Source organism: Nipponia nippon, unplaced genomic scaffold (assembly GCF_047370975.1).
Source record: "Nipponia nippon isolate SJK-2023a ecotype South Korea unplaced genomic scaffold, ASM4737097v1 scaffold_4, whole genome shotgun sequence".
Classification (NCBI taxonomy): domain Eukaryota; kingdom Metazoa; phylum Chordata; class Aves; order Pelecaniformes; family Threskiornithidae; genus Nipponia; species Nipponia nippon.
In genome coordinates, this window is record NW_028262358.1 from 116,558,875 (window position 1) to 116,579,782 (window position 20,908).

At 38.6% G+C, this 20,908-nt stretch overlaps 1 protein-coding gene across 2 annotated transcripts in view; it reads right to left on the bottom strand.

Annotated features, from left to right (window-relative positions):
• The window catches only part of LDAH (lipid droplet associated hydrolase), a 123,436-nt gene that overhangs the window by 94,769 nt on the left and 7,759 nt on the right, over nucleotides 1-20,908 (bottom strand). For both annotated transcript variants that reach the window (XM_087776156.1, XM_087776157.1), the window contains one exon: nucleotides 15,898-16,056. In XM_087776156.1, the coding sequence (XP_087632282.1) occupies nucleotides 15,898-16,056 (159 nt within the window). The remainder of the gene's footprint in view (nucleotides 1-15,897; nucleotides 16,057-20,908) is intronic.

Genomic DNA, 20,908 nt, shown 5'->3' on the forward strand with positions numbered 1-20,908 from the left:
CTTGAAGGGGTATGAATGAGAACCGCTGGCACAAATGGGAAGGAAAATCAACAAGATTTTAACAGCAAAGATTTCTATAAAGAAATCACCACGTGTAAAGCAGCTATAAGTTTATTCTTTATTGAACTTTCAATTTCAATGGAGTTATTCCAGATTTGCACTGACTTAAGTAAATGCAGGTTAATAGTCCCTGCTCTTGAAAGCTTGCATCTGCAGTATTTATAAGTGGAGAATGTTTATCTCCTAATATAGCTCAGACTCACATCTCTGCAACTTCAGTCATTTTATATGTTTTTACTTTAGCTGCTACCTGACAAAATACTTCAAGGGGAGCAAACAAAAAACCTGAACCATTTTTTTTTGATTCTACAGAGTCACAGTAACAGCTAATAGAAATATATTGTTCAATTAAACTATTTTATTTTATAGAAAAAGAACTACCAGGCTTATCACAAAGGCACCCAGGCAATGTAGTGCTCACTTGCGCATTTTAAGGATTTCCCAGTACATCAAACCAAAACTGCCTATGTTCTTTCACTCAGCAACTAAGTGTCAAAAAAATGGAAACCATAAGTAACTGCAGTGTTAACCTCCATGATTTGAAGGTTACTCCAGCATTTGAATACCACATCAATCCTCAGACACCTCAGGGCACCTGAATCATTCATGCATGCCAGCACATCTCAAGTTGCAGTCATCTGAACCAAGAAGCACATCTTAAGCAGTTACTCTCAACTGTGCTCAATTTTCAACAGTGTTTATGTTGTTTCAGAAGTCTTTTAAACACTAGCTGTAAATGGTGACCATAACAGAAAAAGACACAAAACTACAATACACTGCATATTAGCTTAATTTACAGAAGATTTCTAAGCATTTCACGGAAAGAGCATGCCAAAGGGACGACTTGCACAGTGAATTAGAACACAGTGGGGACATTTTATTTGGTGTACTCATAAGTTTCAACAACCTAAGGACTCCTGCCACCTTTCCTGTTCTTCTCCGTAATACATGACATTTCATCCAGCTATTCTACATTAAGCCCAAAGTCTTTCTATTTTTAATTTGAAGACGGGAATCCACTTCTTCCTTTTCCGATCTGTTCCACCCACAGCTAAAGCAAAATGGTACAGAACGACTAAATGTGCAGAGGTGTAACTTTGAGCTATATTAGGAGGTAAATATTCTCCACTTATATATACTGCAGATACAGGCTTTCAAGATCTGGAACTACTACTCTTTAATCATTCACATAGTTAAAAACATGAAAATTACTTATAAACATGCATTTGCCTGCCTTTCACTTTCAAAAACTTTCTCCTTAATGCTTTTTCCATCAAATCAAGATTTTAAATACCAATCACTTCCTTCTTATGAAGACAACTAACAGTGGAGAGAGAACAATTTGTACAAACTAAATATCTGTCCCAGGATTTCACTGATAAAGAATAACTTTTATCCTGATTTCACATGATTTCCTATACAAAGTGTCAAAAAGTCAAACTTGGCCTGTCTTAAAATGAAATACATATTAATATTTGAGATGTTGCACTTCAGCTATTCAGACTCGGGAAGTTTAAACTTATACACAGTATGCCATTAGTGCAATTCCATCAGGTTAATTCTGAATGCAAAACAACAAGCATATAATGATTATTTAAAAAGCCACAGATGATAGCTACCTCCCACAAGCAATAACAGCTTTTGTGGCTTACAAATTGTCAAGCACTTTGAATTCTTCTGCAACAGAAAATATTAATGCAAAATATAAACTATCATTAAGAGAGCACCAGCATTAGATAACCCTGAGGAAAAATAATTTGCAGATTTACTGAGGAATGTACAATGTAAACCACAACAGCAAAGTGTTTCAGGTTAGAAATGAAGATACACACCAAAACATATAGGAAAAGCCTTGTTTCCAGAAAGGGGTAGGTCAAAAATATATACAGCTTACTCAAATGAAACTGAGACTAAAACACAAAATGAAAATAATTCGTAGCAGTTCTGGAAGGGATTTATTTAAGCAGTCTATAGTCAATGCCAAGAGTGGTGGGAAGTGAAGGAGAAGAAATGTATGGGTAGCTAAACCATCTCAAACCGTGACGAGGTTTCTTGCACCTTGTTTTGAAACAAGCTTTTGGGTTCTGTGCACTGTCCTGTGAGATGCTCCCCAGCGTTTTCAGGCATGTCCCCAGAAGTCTGACCATCTGCAGGAGCAGTAGCTGGCATTCAGCTGTGGTGCTTCATGCGCTTTTCCAGCAGTTACTTTCTGTCTGCTCTGGGACCTCAGCAGGACCGTAAGGAATAAAGGCAGCTACATGAATATAAGAAGGGAAACACACAGCCAACAGAGGGTTTACAGAGAACTTTGAGGAACTGGAAAATATGCCAGCAATTACCATAAGTTTAATTTTAGAAATAATTCACAGTTTCAGAATTAAGTATGTATGCCACAGTATTTACATGATAATCTCCTGCAACAAAACCAAATGCAGACTTTTTTTTTTTTTTTTAAATGAGCAGCCATAAATCAAATTTGAAATCCAGGGGCGCACAGCAGGACCACACAAAAATCATTTTTGTGGCAATGATTCTCACTGCCTCTTCGCAGAGCTGCCAAAGCTCCCAGCTCCAGCTCGAAGAGCCTAAATGACAAGTTCCTCGCTCAGGGAAACTTAATCTGCCTTTGGCGTCTGACCAGCCACCATGGAAGAAGATGCAACTCCCCTATGTTAATGAATGGAAAGCAGCCCACGCAGATGTCAGAAGGATTTAAATGGAGCATGTAAAAAACACAATGATGTTCTTACACTTGGGAGAAAACTGCAGAAACCGACACCGCGGCTGATGATCAGGCCTTAAAAGGAAACACAGAGGTTCCTCTGACACGCAGGGTCAAGGGATTTCAAATAAAACATGTCAAATAACATTTGAATGATCATCATAAAGTCACGACAATTAAGCTTTCACCTGTTTGCACATCTAGGGGACTGGCATTCTTTGTGCTGCATTCCGTTTATAGTCCGTACACTAGGGGAGCAGCATCAGCCAAAGAGCAAACAATTACAAGGACGTTATGCCGAAACACATGTGAAAACTCTGTTTGATCCTCCTTAACTCTGGAATCATGCATTTGGCTGGAAAGCACCTTAATATATTTGCTTGGGTTGTGAAAATAGGGAATCTCAGAAGGATTCAGCCAGGTGCCAGTAACAGAGCTTATTAGAGAGGTTTTTCAAGAACATTTCACATTTTTTCCCTATATATAGATATATATATATACACACATAGTTTTTAGCTTGATACAGCTATGAAACTTTCACATAGGATTTTATAACACACATTCTTTATACACATTCTGCAGAGCAAATAAGCTCGCCTGCTGTTCTTTAACACTGTTCCACCTTTAGGACAAATGTGGGTTCATTTACCTCTAAAGAAATCCCACAAACGGCCCGATAAACCTGAATTAACCCAACACAACTGGTTTTGCCCAAGTGACAATTGTGCCTGAAGCCTGTGAATTAAAAATCCCAGCTAGAAATTGCGACAGGACAGCACATGCCTCTCTTCTCATATGAATGATTAACAGCATCTCTCCAGCCACATAAGATACAAAGTCTGAAATCTTCATTTTGCCCACTGCAAACCTACTGGACTTTGTGATTACATGGTACTGCAAGGGTTATAAAATCCACAGATGTATTTCAATAGTTACCTCTAATGTCTCAACCAGGTAAAATAGGTACATAAATACAAAAAAGTCTTGATTTTATTATTTTTTTAATACACCTGTAAACTAATGGTTCTTGGAACGGAGTTAAGATTGAGATATAAAACTGAAAAAATAGAGTTCATAATGGAATAGTGAATTTTTCACTACATTTTTTAAAGGTAGAAACCAGGATTTTCTAGCACTTACAATTAAATATTTTTTGTTCTGTTTTCTCCACAGCAAATGAAAAATTAACACATCTAATTGGGTCTCCTGGTACACACCTACACATAGAGAGTCTCTTAAGCATCTGCTTATGCAGATGAAGACAGATTTAACTACTTTTAACATCCCAGATGTAGTTGGTCTCTCTGATCCAATACAACCAATGCTGGCAGAGAGGCTGCAGTGTGCTCCCCACTGGGTCAAGAATTCCCAGCGGAAATTTTTCAGTCGGCTTCAGGGGCTGAAGCAGAATTGGACCAGCAGAAAACAAACCTCCTTCTGAAAGAACAGGGGAGAACAAAGGAAGTGTGCAGAAGAGGAACATGAGACTTGGTGTCAAATGGGTTCACAAAAAAGCCTATGAAACACATCTGAATAACAACAACCCTGATGAGACAACATCAGCAGGAAAAAGACAAAGACAAGAAAAATAAACAATTAAAACCCAAGATAACCACAAATTATTTGTTTTGTGCAGATAAACAGCTCTGCAGATTTGATCACTTTTGAATAATATACAAGAAGGAAGCAAACAATACATTCAAAAGGCACCAGAAAGCACATTTTCAAATCTGTATCACAGATGTCTCTATGCTGTACCATTGGTCAGAGTTATGAAAAAGCATAGATTTGGGGGATTTGGGGTATTAGGTTTTTGGGTTTGTTTTTGGTTTTTAAGATAGTTTTTACAATAAAATGACAGACGGGAAAAAAAGAGCAACTTGGAACATGAAGACAGCTAATTTCAGAAAAAAAGACTGAAAATGTGTTTCTCCAATTTTTGTGTATCAAGACTGTCAAGGGAATGTAATATTTGAAACAAACGGTCTAAGGTGATTTTGAAAATGAATTTTGCATTTGTTATCAGTCTTCAAAAATGCAACATTAAAGAATAAACTGTTCTTCATATGGATAAACCAAGATTTACCAATCCACAACTTCAGGAAAAAATTCTTTTCATTGACACCACTATCTCTAATTGAGGAAAAAGGCCTTGTGGTTAGGCTATCGGTACTGGTCCTGAGTAGAAGCTTCATGGAGACTTCAACTCAAACACTTCGTTCAGGCAAACACTTTCCTCATTCATAAACACAAGTCACTTCACAAGCGCAAATGTTTAGTCATTTAAGACCTGCTGTGAAGAGCTTCTGCCTCTTAAGAGAAGACTGCAATAACAGATATAAAAGATCTAAAACTTAAAGGTGTAAGTACGTATTACTACATATTTATTTATTCATTCTTATGGGAGTTTCTAAATCCATCAAGAATAACTGAGGATTGTTTTCAAAAATGGGAATAAGGACAATGATCAAAATCTTCCGTCATGCCCGTAAGAGGAAAACAAGAGCAAGAGCTATGACTTACTGATTTTTTCGTTTTACTGTTTTCCATAGATATTGAACATAATGAGTCAAATTTATTTCTAATATAGCGTCAATGATCCATAGGGGTTACTGTCAGGACAGAAACAAGGCCATGTGTTAAGTAGAATCTGAAAGGAGATATTTATTTTTTACTATTTTTGGAGATAACTAGGTCAAAATATTTAATACCAAGGCAAATGTATATCAGCTCAGGTACTTCTGGCAGCAGCTGCCAGAAAGGAAGAAGTACATTATACACTGGTGCCGTAGCTTTAAACATTTTAATTGCATTATTTGTACATGATGCACATGGAAACACTGGATTTCCTTCATAGGTAGATCCTTCAGTAGGGGATTTCTTCTTCGCTTCCACCCCAGACATCATATGAAGAGAAACAGATCCTTTTTTAGATGGTCAAAATACCCTAGAACACAACTTTTCCATGCCTCCGGCCAACTCAAGCCTCCGCGTGCTGCAGGAGAGGGATCGCTTCCTCTCCTGATTACGCTGCACGCAGGCAGGCAGGAAGGATCCATGCTGAAAACGACGCCTCATTAGCAGGGAGAGGACAGCGAGAGAAGATTGCAGATTGAGAAATTTCAGTAAGTCACTTCAGTAAAGTCACATCTGCCACCCAGATTTAGTGGAGGGAAATACTGTAAAGCACAGTTGGATGTTCAACCATCCTGTCATTACTCTGCCTCCTCAAACTTAACAAGCTCAAATGTGCCAAGCCCCCATCAGAGGTACTTCTGGAGCACTGGGAAATTCAACAAAAGTGGCATATTTCAAGCCTAGATCTGACATACAGGCTCCTCTTTGCATGAGGAAGTTTTTATTTTTAATAATTTTTTTTTTCTTTTCTCAAGACAATGGAAGCTGGTGGGCTGACCCAGTAAACAAAGCACAACTGTCAGCATATTTTAAAATATTAGTCACAAGCAAGTAGTCCATAAGCAGTAAAAATAATAGAGAGCAACGTCCTAAGAACTGAATTTTCTAATATATAATATGGGATAGAACACACTTACACCTTTCCTTCAGGGGATGCTCTACCAGCATGTATGTCTTCTAGCCAAACTCTTATTTTTTTGGTATCATTTTGAGTCCCCTATCTCTCCAAAAAATTTGGGGAAAATTGACTGATGTATTCAAAGTTTTATGGGGATTAAAAGTAGAAATCAAACAGGTACAGACAAACTAGTGTTATCCCCCAAGAATAGCATTCTCAGGAAGTCAAACTATTTAGCTCAGTGAAATAAAGGGGAGACCCCTCAAAGAACCTTGGTCTCAGCTGAGACAGCACATCCCCTTGACAAGTCCTCAAGCACCTGACTGAGAGAGATTTCATTATTCCCATTTTGTAAATGAGAAATAAACAGACCAAATAATCTATGCAGGAAAATTAAAGCATTACTAACCACTAAGAACTCCACCAGTTAACAGTACTTTATATGCATTGTCATCTGAGAAAATACGTGGTCAGCTGAAAATAAGACTGATCTCGTAATTAAGCCATGAATATTCATGCTAGAGATAAAGCAGTGGCTAGAGAAGTTGGAAGAAGCGGCTTTGGAAGTATAAGGAAGATAGGGTTGGGGGTGTGTGTGTATGCTTTTGCTCCTGCTCAACTGCAAATTTAAAAAACATGGTCACGTATAACACATATCCCATGCAAGCATGTGAATTAAAAGCGTTCTGCTCTGTTTATGTCTCACTGAAATAGAAAGGTGTGCTCTTATTACCTTATCCACTGAGAAGGCCACCTGTCATCACAGGGAAAGGGGAAAAGGTGTTGCCTTGCTCCGTGTAGACCCTTTCACTTGGACTGCTATACTACACAAACTATGAACTCTACAGTATAGTCTGTTCTCATTGATTGCTTTTGCATCACGCATACCAGTTACTGGAGAGTAAGCAAGCTCCTTTCCCATTGTAATTTTTTTTTATTCAGGCAGAAGAAAAATATTTCAAAGCAATGTAAAATACAAATTCTCCGTGTCAAAATCTGAGAACTCAGGGTCAAATGCAAAGAGTTGGCAGCCTCATCTGGAGCTGCAGTGTAAACAAAAGCAGAAGCCACAAGGGAGAGGCCTTCTCAGTGAATCACTACCACCTGGTGTGACTGGTGGGGTACCAACTCCTTCCAGAGAAGTCTCAAGACTAAGCGTGTGAACCCACATATATATGCTGCATGTTGTGGACTGACACCATAATTTAACAACAGAAAGTTCTGCAGCAAGTCCAGCTGAAGGAACTCCCACCTTCTCCCCTGACTGCCATTCCCACCCCCCTACCATGGCTCACCAGCCCCTGAATTACACTGGCACAACGCTGCGGGGCCATGCTGTGAACCCAAACGGGGAACTGTTCCAGCTTTAAAAAGACCCCAGAAATAAATGTATGTATGTATTTAATTCACAGCATGATCTCTCAAACTATTGTTCTGGCATAACCGAGGGGTGCAGTGGCACAGTGTGGTGGGAACAGGAATACCTTATGCCAGTATTGTTGACAAACATTTTGGATTGTGAAATAATGGCCTTCGGAAGTTTTTTAAGTGCTCCAAGCACTAAGCTCTTAGATTTCCAGTGCCTGGTGGGTCTTAATATACACTCTACAAACAGCTTCTAACTTCCACACTACTTTAGACTCAGCAACGTCTGCTTTATACCTTACTTGATGGCTCTAAAAGCTACCCAAAGGCAAGAGCCCTATGAACAGCCCAGTCCTGCCACCCAGTCTCCTTACAGGCTGCCCAAATCCAAACAGAGCTTCAATTATTTAAGTCTCAAACCCTAATAAAGCAGGGAATGGTAGAGACTTTCCAGGAAGACTCCAATTCTGTGATGCTGATCATGTAAGGTCATAACACAGACAGGTGGGATACAGGGAAAGACGCTCTTGAAAATTTTAGGGACACCAGCTAGCTTTCCCAGAGCCAGTCTGAAGAGTAGCCCAGCAGATAAGTTATACATTCAAAGCATCAAGTGGTTGCTTCAAGTCCTATGCAGGAGTTGTGCAGGAGAGGCCATGATAAAATAGCACAGCATTTCTCTTCCTCTCTCCATGAGAGGGCTGCAGATTCTCCTGGCTCGCCTGCAGTCAGGCACGATGTTCCACAGTGAATATTCTGCTCAAGTATAACAATCTTCAGGACTAAGTTTAATTTCAAGCACTGCAAATACCAGAGAACAGATGAACGCTGCTGCTAAGCTAATGTGTAACAGAACATTTCTTAAATAAATAGAGTATCTGCGTACACACAGAGAGGGGATCCTGCTCAGCTGTTTGGATATAAACATCTACCTCAGGACTGAATTTTAGATGCAAAATTGAGACTTTTTTGTTTCCTGCTGATTAGCCGCATGTGACTCAAGGGTGCCAGCTGGACTAGACACCATTCTGAGCTGCGTAATCCTCTACATGCTTTGTCAAAGGAGCCAAGACTCCAACCAAACAAGGTTCTTAAGTTGATTCTCTGGACCAGGTATATTAAATAGTATCACCTTTTTTGAGCACCTAAATTTCCCTTCTTCTCTGCTCCATTGCTTCAGCTGAGGACGGACAATAGCAGCACTGCTCTGTTAGGGGAGGTATGGTCAAAATAAGCACAGGTAATAGAACCTGTGCAACTTCTTGTATCTTACACTAGTAGAGGTAAGTAAAGAAAAATACATAAAGCACAGTGTTAATATGATGGAAAATACACATCCACACAGGAAACAGCTTTTCAGCCTCAGCTTCAGGTCATCAAAACTATGTGATACAGGATTAAGCAAAATAAAGTGCAAGTTAGTGTGTAAACAGGAGTCCTACGTAGCTTATTTCAACATTACACTCTATGACTTTCATCTAAAAATTCTCATTGCATCTAAAAGGATTACTTAATTCAAACCACCAAAATCCAAAGTTAAATGAATGACTCCTTTAATAAAGACCTGAAGTACTTAAATGTAATTAGTTATTTTCCTTTATGTCCTTTGGGTATTTACTGCTGTACAATCAGAAGATGATATATGTCCTGGCACAAGAACTTCACACAATCAGTAAGAGCGGAGCTGCCCATGGAGCTGGTCAGTGATTTAAACATTCCAGGAGAGGAAGTATTTGTTGTCTCACTCTAGGCAGCTATGGTTTTATTGTTAATTTATTTACTCAGTGTTACCTGATTGTAACTGAACGCTAGCTTAGAGACTTGAGTGACAGATTATATAAATTTTTCAAATGTGAATGAAGATTTGTTTGGTGGTCTGGTACACAATTTGTGAGGATGACTGGGCATCTGTTGAAAAGCAACCCCGTGAAAAGGCTGGGAACAGAAACCCCAGCACTCCAGTCCTTATATTCTCTGCTCTAACTGGACTTCCTTTATTTCACTCCTCCTAACACAAGTAAAAGGCATTTTTATGATCCTCAACAACCAACAAAACCAATTAATCGCTGTCACACAAAATGGTCTTATAAAACTACTAACTTTTTTGTGATACACATACAGTAGAGAAACAGTCAGTGCTTACCTATGCATTCAGATGATACCCTGAAGCCTGCTAGTACACACTATAGCTGGCTATTACAGTAATAAGCTTTCCAAAACCCACTATTTTTTTCTAATCTTTAAAACAGCTCCCTCTTCTGGCATACTCTTTCCATACTATGTTTAAGTACCATACTTCATTCCTTACCAATTTTTAATTCTATTTCGTTCCTGACACTCAACAAACCCAATTTCAGTGTTAAGGCCTTTACTATGCAGTATGGCTGTGAAGACAAGGAGAGGGCACCTTAAATTACAGCTCTTGAAAGAGTGGCTAATTCTAATCAACTATTTATCTAAGATTATCCATATACTTATCTTTATTACCTTTTGAGGGTACCCCAAAATCAATCCAGATCAGAATCCACACCTGGACAACAAGTCTGGATGGCCAGTCCCTGGGTGACATTGGCAGGATCACTGAAGTCGGAAGGGATCACCTGAGATCTCCTAGCCCACTCCCTGCTCACGGCAGGGTCGGTCAGAGCAGGGTGCCCAGGTCTGCACCCAGTCAAGTTTTGATTATTTCCACAGCTGGAGACTTCACATCATCTCAGGGCATCCTAACCTCCTAGTAGGCAGAAATGCTCACGGCAGTGCCCATCCCTAGCTACTGATTACACAAAGTACCTAGGAATTTATGCTCCTTACTTTAGCACCTTAATTAGGTGTTTAGTATTAGGCTGGATGAAATTGGGCCTTAGAGTCCCTTTCTGAACTAGGTGATATGGATGCAGCCTAACCCTGGAGAAAAAAAAACAAAACCAAAAAAAACCCAAACCAACCAAACCACTAAAAAAAGCCAAAAAACCAAACCACAGCAGAGCTCTCATAACCAGGCTGATAGTGACAAAACTGCAGAGGAAAAAGAAGAGGTGAGGCTGCACAGACATTTTTTCCTATTGCTGATGCTCTGGCACTATTTAGTCAAAAAAAAAAAAAGCAAACCACAAAACCAGAAAGAGGGAAAAAGCAGCTTTTACTGCCTGATGCATTCAGATAGAACAGGTTCTCAACTTTGTTCACAGAATTGTTGCTGGAGCTCATTCACTGACTGTGAGCACAAAGCATACGGAGCAGAACATGACCCAGAACGCAGAAGTCCCCTTGCCCAGGAGGTAAAAAGTCATCTTTCCTCTTAACCTGGCTGTCCATTGCCAGCAGCATTCCCCTTTCCTCCAGTTGTATTTCAGAGGTAAATAGTGAGCACTACTGTGGCCTGCGGGAGGAAACACGAGCTGCTGACTTAAAAAGTAGTGTCTAAGGGGATGGAAGTACCTTCCTTAGGTAACTCAGCAATCTCTACTCCCAAATCAGATTTTGCTTCACATAGAGTTCTGATCTATCTTCTTTTTATTGACTTAATGACACATTAAGTACCAAGATTCACATACAGGAGTCCGGATTACATTCTGGCCTAGGTTGCCAGAAGCTACATACTGCAACCTAATCTGCTGGTACTATGAGTCCTTACTAGATCCAGTGCAGTTCCTGCAGATGAATGGTTGTAACATCCAGATTACGTACCAACAAGCACATTTCATCACATAAATTTTGTATAAATTAAAGCACATTCTAAAACCAAAGAGAATTGGAGTAAACATGCTTTACACAGTTTGTACAATGAGGAAATACTCTTTTATTATTAAGCAAACCCCTTGGTCTCGGTGGTGACAGAAGACCTCTGAAGAACTATTCATTCCACTGGTTGCTGAGCAGAGGGAATGATAAACAACTTAAAAAATAATTGTTTTAGTGGGAGCCAAAAAAACAAAATACAAAGGAACTAAGCTTCAGGGCGATACAATTAGATTTAGTACAAAGTATTATTATATAGTGATTCTTAATATAACTTTTCTTATGCAAATGTTGAGGGTGATTATTATTAAATATCAAAACACCAGGTGAAGACAAAGCCAGATAACGTACTGAAAGCTTTTCAGAGTCCTTACGTTACAGTCAAAAATAGAACTTCAAAGACTTCAAAGTGAACAGGAAGTCTCATTTCAAGGGATAACACATTAAAGCCTTGTCATAATTCAGGCAAATTGTTTCCACTGATGAAAAATAGTTAAGTAGATTTCTAGTGACAACAGTCTTGTTGAAGTAAGTACATGTAACTACCCCTGGGAAAAGATCAGGATCCAAACCCCCGCTTTCTGTTGTGCAGAAAACCATAAGCAACTCTTGATTCAGAGGATGAGCTCAGGAGATTAAACCTTTATACTTTAAAAAAGTGTCTGGTTAAGTCCTCATAGGCCTTAAACATCACCAAGTCACTGCACGAGTTAGTAAAACAATAAGATGATCCAATAACCCAGCAGCAATCCAACTGCAAGCAGGCAGATCGAGAAACTTGGCAAGCATAGGGAGTACTTTGCATGCCTGCCAAAAAAACGAGTTCTGAAATTATTTCTGTATATTAATGAACGAAAATTGAGTTGCATGCTTTACCACAAAAAAAATGTTACTTACATGATACATTATCAACTGTGAACTAAGCTTACCGAGTACAAGATTGCAAATAACAAAATTGCATCGTTTACAGCAATAGTAACAAAAACTACGAAGCCTGGAATGAAGGTATTGCAATGCACTCCTACAATGAAACACAAGAAAAACTTGATGAACAGCAAAACTTCATGAGCTAAACAGCATGGTGGTTTTCAAGTTTGTACTGTATTTATTTACAAAGTTAAATGTTTCATAAATACACAGACACAAATAGACAGATACTCTTAAAACGGAAAAAAAAATATTCCATTGCACTTTGTGGATCCTGGTTTCCAGTGAACCCAAGCAATGTTAAATATTGCTGTAGTAGATTTTATACTTCACTGCTAATTTTACACTAAACAAATACTGCAAAAGGGAAAATAGATCTTTATGACACAAGAGGAAAAAAAGTAATTCCTGTCCTTCCCATAACACCTGTATTTCCAGAAAACCATGGACCCGATCTTTCAACTGTCCACATTTAATTTTACTCTCATGAGTAAATCTCATCGATTTTAATAGAAAAGAATTCATATTAAGAAAGGCAAACACATATATGCATGTATTTTGGACTGAGGAAAAATTGGGCCTTTTACACAGTAATTACTTCAGTAAACACATTATTACTCCTATACAGGAGCTTTGCTCACACAAGGAAAAAATGTTACGGAACAAAAAAGTGCACATTAAACATTTCAACTAATATAGTAAAACTTTATTCAAAGGATAAGTTTACACAGACTGCCATCAATAAAAACATTAGCTTGTTGTAGTTAAATGAGATTGAACTCTGCTGCACGTTCTGTATTCCAACTGCTTCGAGCACAGCGAGCTATCAGTCCTCAGGAGGCAGAACCCTGCCTCATTCAAAGTCAATGGGAATTTTGCCATCCGTTTCAGAGTAGAAGAATGTTTTGGAGTCAGCTTCCTCCCCCTCCCCCCTTTTTGTAAAAAATAAGTCAGAACAGAGAGAAATCCTCCGCATTATGAAGAAATTTGACTAAAAACCAAAAAGAAAATAAGTATACAGGATTTATTCTCCAATCTCTTGCAACAATTAGATTCCAGCAGAAGTTGAGAATTTTATCATCTTTCTCTTCTATATGTACCCACCAACCCCATTTTGTTTGATTACATATATACACAAACATATGCATGAATTTCATTAAGACTGGAAAAGTATGTACCGGAGCAGTTTAACAGGCAGAACAACGTATCACATGCAGTAGGACCAACCACGCTTGGTTCAGACCACTGAACACTTGGGCTGTGCATACTCTCCTTTTTGAGTGAGAGTTGCCCTTGTCTGGGTATTTCTTTCCTTGACCTGTACCAAGCTATGATTTTGCCCCTCTTTATTTCATTCCATAAAGAATCTTGACTAGGGATACATGCCTTTCAAGTGTGAAAATTGCTGGACTCCAGAAGGGCTTTGAATTTCATACTCGGGAAGTTACAAAAGCATGAGGGGAATGCTATCTAATCCTAACTGTTTGGGTACACGAACATGTTTGCCAGATGACCCAAATGTCCTGATCTCTCCTAAGGCTGTATTTTTGTGTTGGCAGACAGAATTTCCCTTGCAGGCTAAAAATGAGGCATATACAGTACGAAAAAAACATTAGATTTATGACAAGCAAAACTGCATTATGTTATGCCAGGTCCTAGTCAGCTCCCTGCCAGCCACAGCAAGGAGCTTGGGTAACTTGATTCACTACTGAATTTGGGTATCTAAAATGAAGACAGCATTACTGTGGTTGCTGGGTTTTTTAATTGTTTTCTCAGTGAGAGAACTTCCAGTTTGTTATCCACATAATTCTGAAATAAGAGCAAAACCATAAATCAGCTGCTTGCAAAATCTTGCAGACCATGACAGAAACACTCTGAATATTTCACTGATGTCTGTTTCTGGATACCTATCTAGTTAATGTAAGATGAGGAGTCTCCACAGAACTGTTCTGCAGGAAATAAGCTCCACCTAGCCCTGCCACTACATTTTCTTCCATGAAAAGTTTCCTGTGATGAATATAGAGCCCATAAAGTCTGTATGACTTGGTGTATTTTGAGCAGAATAACTTACGTGCCTTGCAGAGGTACCTTGCCTCAGATGCTAATGTTTAACTTTTGTGCTCTTCCCCGACAAATCTTTCTACTGACATAAGTTAGCTTTACAGATTTACCCTAGTTACAGGCTCTACCACTAACCCAAACACAAGGGTATCACAACCTGAAGACAGATGAAAGCTCCAGAACTTGGGCAAATAAGAAACACTTAACTTAGCTGTTCATTTAAGCCTTCCAAAAATGCCTTAACTGGAAGAAAGCAGCAACTGAAAAGCATCAAATCAGGCTTGTACCTCTGGAAAACTGTTTCACGATTTGGATCCATACAGATATTCTTTTACTAAAAAGTTACACTATAGAGTTTCTGGCTTAAAAAGTTGTTCCCATGAAACAGTCGCAAGATGTAATCATAGGAGGCTTATTTTTTCTTTTCAGTTCAGGAAAGAACTTAAAACTTCACTGTCATTGGGTTAAAAGTTCCATTATTATTCAACTCCAGGAGGCAAGGGCATAAAATCATTGTGCCCAAAGAAACTAACATAAAATATTCCATGGGGCTTCCAAAACCTTGCAAAAAAAACCCTGAAAAATGGAACCTGTGCTCTCTTTCACTACTAAGTAAGGACCAAGCCACTTAAAGTATACTTTAACAGAAACAGTACGCCAAAAATCTAGATAATCAGAAGAGTCATTATTCGCACCACAAATTTTGGGGAAGTACAATAGTATCAAAACGTTCAAATAAACTATAGGAAGCCTTAGAAATCTGCAAACTCTAAGGCAGTGTAAGAGTCACAATATCTGTGCTTGAGCGGGCTCAAGCTCTGCTTTTGCTAATGGCAGAAATCCTACAGTTCATTGGCAGACTTCAATGAATTTAGGACTTCCCCGTTAATTTTAACCTATACTAAAAGAAAGTTTAGGGCTTTCATTTTAAGATGACCGGATTTAAATATAACTCAGAACTATACGATGCTCATTGAGCTCAAGAGGCTTATCATAAAAATTCATGTGCAAAAATCTAAGTTATATAACATTTACTAAAAACAATAACAAAACTTTAAAAAACTACTGTATCCAGAATTTTCCCTCAAATATTGTTACTTTCATCTTTCGGTTGGCACACAGCTGACATTGCAGTACCACTTTAATGTGCAAGAAATAAATGGAAAGAGGGCGAGGGCGGGGGGGGACACACACAGAACGGACACACAGACACAACGACACCGGACCACAAACACAATGCTGTCAGCAAACCACCACCACAGAGTAAATGAGTGAGACATCCCAATTTCTCAATTTTACCTTACCGCACCATTACAAATACAGATAACAGTAGTAATCAAACATAACAAATTTCACCATTGCAGTACTATTGATGTTTTGGCCATATGCACGGGCCAAATTCTGCCACTTATCTAGTGAGATTTTTGAAATTGAATACAACCTTTCCAGGCATCGCATTTCTAGACTTGCAACAAAAAAAGATCCTTACCAGGAATAATCATGAATAAGAGCCTGGGTAGATTTTTACTTTCATCTTTTGAGAGGTCTTTCCAGGGCCCACACTTTAAGACATGGGTAGCAGCTCCACAACAGTAGATAAATTCTTCATGTAATGGGACTGGCTCTTCTGATGCTGACCTCATGTTTGCTGTTAGACAGAATAAGATACTGTTGTAACAGATCGGCAAATATTTACATGGCTGGCTCTTTGCTGTTATACCTTTCCATAGGATAAGTGTTAAAAAACCCAAACCACCCTCCCCCAACAGCTGTCATGTCCAGTAAACAGAGGCCAAATTCAATATTTGATGTTTAAATCTGTTGTAGAAGTTGATACATGTTACTACTATATGCGAGAAAGCATTTTTCAGTTTTTGTCACAGAAATATACAGTGATGAATTGGACAATAAGATCTATTCTACCTTAAAGGCAAATAATTTTAAATGTCTTATTCACGCTGCCCACTGAAAAGACTCATTTTAAACCTATCTGAAGGCAAGCAAAAGAAAAAAATACCAAAACCAAACAGAACTACTGCATGAATGTCTTCTCAAGTACTGTGTGCCTCAACTATGGGAGCACAGCATCACTTAAAAACAACCATCAAAAAAACCCCAACAAAAAACAACCAGAATAAAACACAAAAGAAAATACCAGAGGCCAAAAGGAACACGCTAATTACTAGATCGCCTTCCAGCACTAGGTGGGCTCCTCATTTTAAGTGCAGCATAACTTGTCTAGAAATTTTCAGATGATCAAAGGAGGAGTCTTTGTCAGTTAAAGATTTGATCAATTCGGGCAGATATTTATGGTCAGCTTTATAACTTTTCTTCAATTATTTGGACATCTGAATGCGGTGATGGGAAATAAAACAGCATGCTGCCAAATGAACAAGGCATGTTCATTAGTTCATGTATTTATCATATATGAAATCATTATTAGGCTATCACTTTGGCACCGTCTGATTGACCAAACTCCCGTATCTTTCGTTCAGTAAAAAAGCTACTTCACCAAGTGACCACTTATGAATTAAAATGTCATCAAAATGAACTATGACATACACAAGCATCCGCCAAAAATAACCATTTACCACTTCCAACTACAGGTGCAGTTACCAAACGAAGAGTCAGAAGCTTGCCCTTGTTGGAGTATGATCACACACATGCATCACGTGGAACAGAGACCAGTGCTTGGTAAGTCCACAAAGCTGTTTGTATCAACTTCAAGGGCTATTTAAGCTCTACAAAATATTTCCAGTCTTATAAGAACCACATTTCAGGCTTCTGAAGCAACAGATCTGGCTTAAACAGAGTTGAAAAACTCGGCTAAATTATTACAGGAATGACTATGAATTCTTTGTTCAATATATGACCATCTATAATGGAAAAAGCTGTCCAACCTAACTGTTTCAAATTTAATTAAACTGTAATTCAAGTCACACAGAAGGGGAAAAAACCTGATTAAGTCTGATGACTAATCTAAAAGACTAGTCTTTAGTGTCTCTACCTAGTACACCCTGAAAGCTGACTGAAATATGTTATGTTATACGGTAAGCAAAAAAATCCCAAGATTGTAGGCCAGCAGTTCTCAAAAGGAACTCTCAATGACTTCATATGAAGCCACTGCAGGAAAACTTTTCAGTAAGCCTCATCTTGAAATTAACAGACAAAAGCGCAACCACCTTTAATGTTATTTAAGAAGACGATCTTTCCTGAGTTCAAAAGACATTATTTCGTGTATAACTTACATAGCAGCAATCCATCAGCACATGGAATTAGGATAAATAATTCAAACAAAATGAGAATATGATCAAATAAGATGGAACAAAAAATAACGTTACAATAAAACTGGATATTGTTGTATACCACCATGACCTTTAAAACATCAAAAGCATCTAGGTAAGGATAATGTTAGGCCTTTCAAATGTTTTTGCTCAGTGAAAAAGGACCATTCATTTTTGAGTACAAGGATCCAAATTCTATTTCCTAATCAGTTTGTGAAGTTTTAGGGATGTAAACGGAAGCCTAAGATCTACAAAGTTTGCAGGACCATGAGATGGGGGGCACTACCTTCACAAATAAGTCACTGGAAAATTCTCAGTGCTACACAACTTGAAAGGAACAGATCCCAATGAAGATGTCACATGAAGCTAAAACAACGAGCAATGCAGAAGAGACAGCTAATGCTTTATTTGAACTAACAAGAAGTAACTTGGAAAACATGTAGTCTAATGCAAACAGAAAACGTTTCTGGAGGGAAGGAAGAAGTGTTTAATGCTTTCAATTACAGCACAATTCTCTGGATGAAACATTCTTCCCCCACCTCCCTACTTCACCCCCTGAAAAAGCTCATTTAATGCCAAACGAGACATCTTTACTACTTCATTATTCTCCATGTTACCGTCTTTAACTTACAGTGACTGGAACATAAGTAATTGAAGCGAATATTGTCAAACTATAGTAAGGTCTATTTTGCAATGCATTATTCCTGCTTTTATTTCTTCATTATTTGAAGCTGAAAGAAGTCAAGAGCAGCTCTGACAGAGAAACCCAGTTACATCAACAACCAAAGTAAACATTTAGCTTGTCATCCCTTTTCTGAGGTGTTCACAATCCAAGAAGCAAAAGTAACAAGTCCCTACCCAAGAAAGTAGGTTTTATACAAAGTTTCTGATCATGAACCAATAAAATCAGTTGTAAAGTTTCACTTTGAACTGATTTCACCGAACAACTCCAAATGGAAATCCCACTGACAACTCTTCATTCACAAGTAGCATTTGCAACATAAGGTGATAAATTAAGCAGTGAAAAAAGGAAGCTCAGCAACACATTTTGGACTGGAGTGGCAGGCTTTTCGGGTTCACATAGACTCTTGTAGTAGCTTTGGTCCAGTTTTTAACTAACTTCTAATCTCTAATATGCACAATGTTGCAGTACCTGAAAGCAAGATGGCACACTAGAGAAGAAAAGATTTTCCGAAAAACTGCCCATCTGAGACAATCCCAAAAGGTTTCCTAGTACTAACTCTATGTAATATCTGAGGGATTTTTATTTATTTATTGTTGGGTTTTTAATTTGTAACTTTATGGCCTTTAGTAATAGAAATGGACTGAAGAGAAAATAAGAGAAAAGACAGTGGATATACTCCTAGGATAGTACTCAGACCTGTTTTCAGATGAAATCAATAATACTCAAAAATACCTCTGGATCTCCTTCCCTCTTCATAAATGAAGTTTTGAAGAACAGTATTTCCATTATAGGCATCTATCTTTGGCATGAATTGCCCGCGTTTCCCCTAGAAATATCTTAAGATGGCCTATCAATTTCCAAACACATTTAACGGGCAGAGGTCTCAAGAGATGAGATGCCTACCAGCTCGGCCAGCTGGCAGAGAGGGCACAGTTTGCACCGCAGCTCTAAGAAAGCTAAAGAGAAGACAGAACCACAAACTTGACCGCTGGGAGTTTCATATGAGACAGCATGGAAGAAAGTAATAGAGCGAAAGAGATGCAACTATGTACGAAATCAGGCCTTATTACGTGCAATATTTTCTTCCTTCTCTCCAACCCCTGCCCATAAACTCCCTAACCATATGTGGAAAAATATTACAAGAAAGGCAGCTTCTGTCAACAGTACTTAATCTAGTAACAAAACTTCTGCTAGAATACATAAACATGGGCTTTGACTTACCGGGTAGGACTTGAGCACTAGATCAACACACCCTTAATGTAGGTGTCTGCCTGAAAGCAAACTCCTATTACAAAGAAGTACAAAGATCTAGGCGACAGCAGATAGACTGATTAGTGAATAACCATGGGACCAGCCACTAGGTTTCTACCTCAGGATGAGACAAACCATCCCCTAGTTAGCGAAGCCTATAATGAGAACTTAGACATACACTTACAAACTAACACATATACTTAAGTGTCTTACTGCTGATCTGGACTCGACCAACTGTCATTGTTTCAGATAAGAATATTTGGAAACAGAGTTATCCACAAGGAGCAGATTACTTCTGCCTCATGACTAAGTCTCTTCATATTCATCTTTGGTTCAACTGATTCCAAAGTAAAATGCTGATAGTAAAACTAAGTTTCCTTTGCACACATTGCGCTTAATTATTTATGCAACTGTCCTGACAGCATATTAACTGCTCCATCCTACACTACTACTTGGCCTTGACATTTTATTTGAAAGATAACTTGGGAATAACAAAGTGTGTGATCTGCATCCAAAATAGTATTTAATGAAAGAATTGTCACAAGCTCAGTCTAGCACCACGTAATGTAAACAGAGTAAGTCGATTGAGATTTGGCCTACAAACTATCCAATCACAAGACAGAACAAACAGCTTGGTATACCTGGTCTGACTAACGATGCTGAAGAGAGAGATGCAACGGTAATCACAAGGGCAAACTATGTATCAGATCTAAATTCAAGAAGCATGGCCATCAGTTTGAGGGAAGTTACTCTTCCCTTCTATTCAACAGTAGTGAGAACATACCTGCAATACTGAGCCTAGTTTTGTTCATCCCACCAGGTCAAGAAGGACATAGGGAAACTTGGGAGGATCAAGCAGATGACGACCCAGAGGGTAAGAAGCCTAGAGCGCATGACCTCTAAGGAAAAGCTTTATGAACTGTGCTTTTTCAGTCTGCCAAGAAGAGGATAAGCTGTAATCAAATAGCAACCTAGAGCTATTTGAAAGAGACCTGCAAAGATAGCATAGCCAAACTTTTCTTTGCAATGGCAGATGGTAAAACACAAGGCAACAGCCACAAATTGTGTCTTGACAGTTTAAGACATTACAAAAAAATTCCTTGCTAGGAAGGCAATACAAGATTGCTAGGAAGGCAGTGGAACCTCTTTTGTTGGAGGTTTTTAAGACTCAGCTGGAAAAAACAGTTTTGTCTGAACAGAAGGATGGACTAAATTTTCTCCAGAGTTTTCCGGAAATCAACAGTTTACAATTCTTGTGGCCCTAAAACACCAGAAAAGGT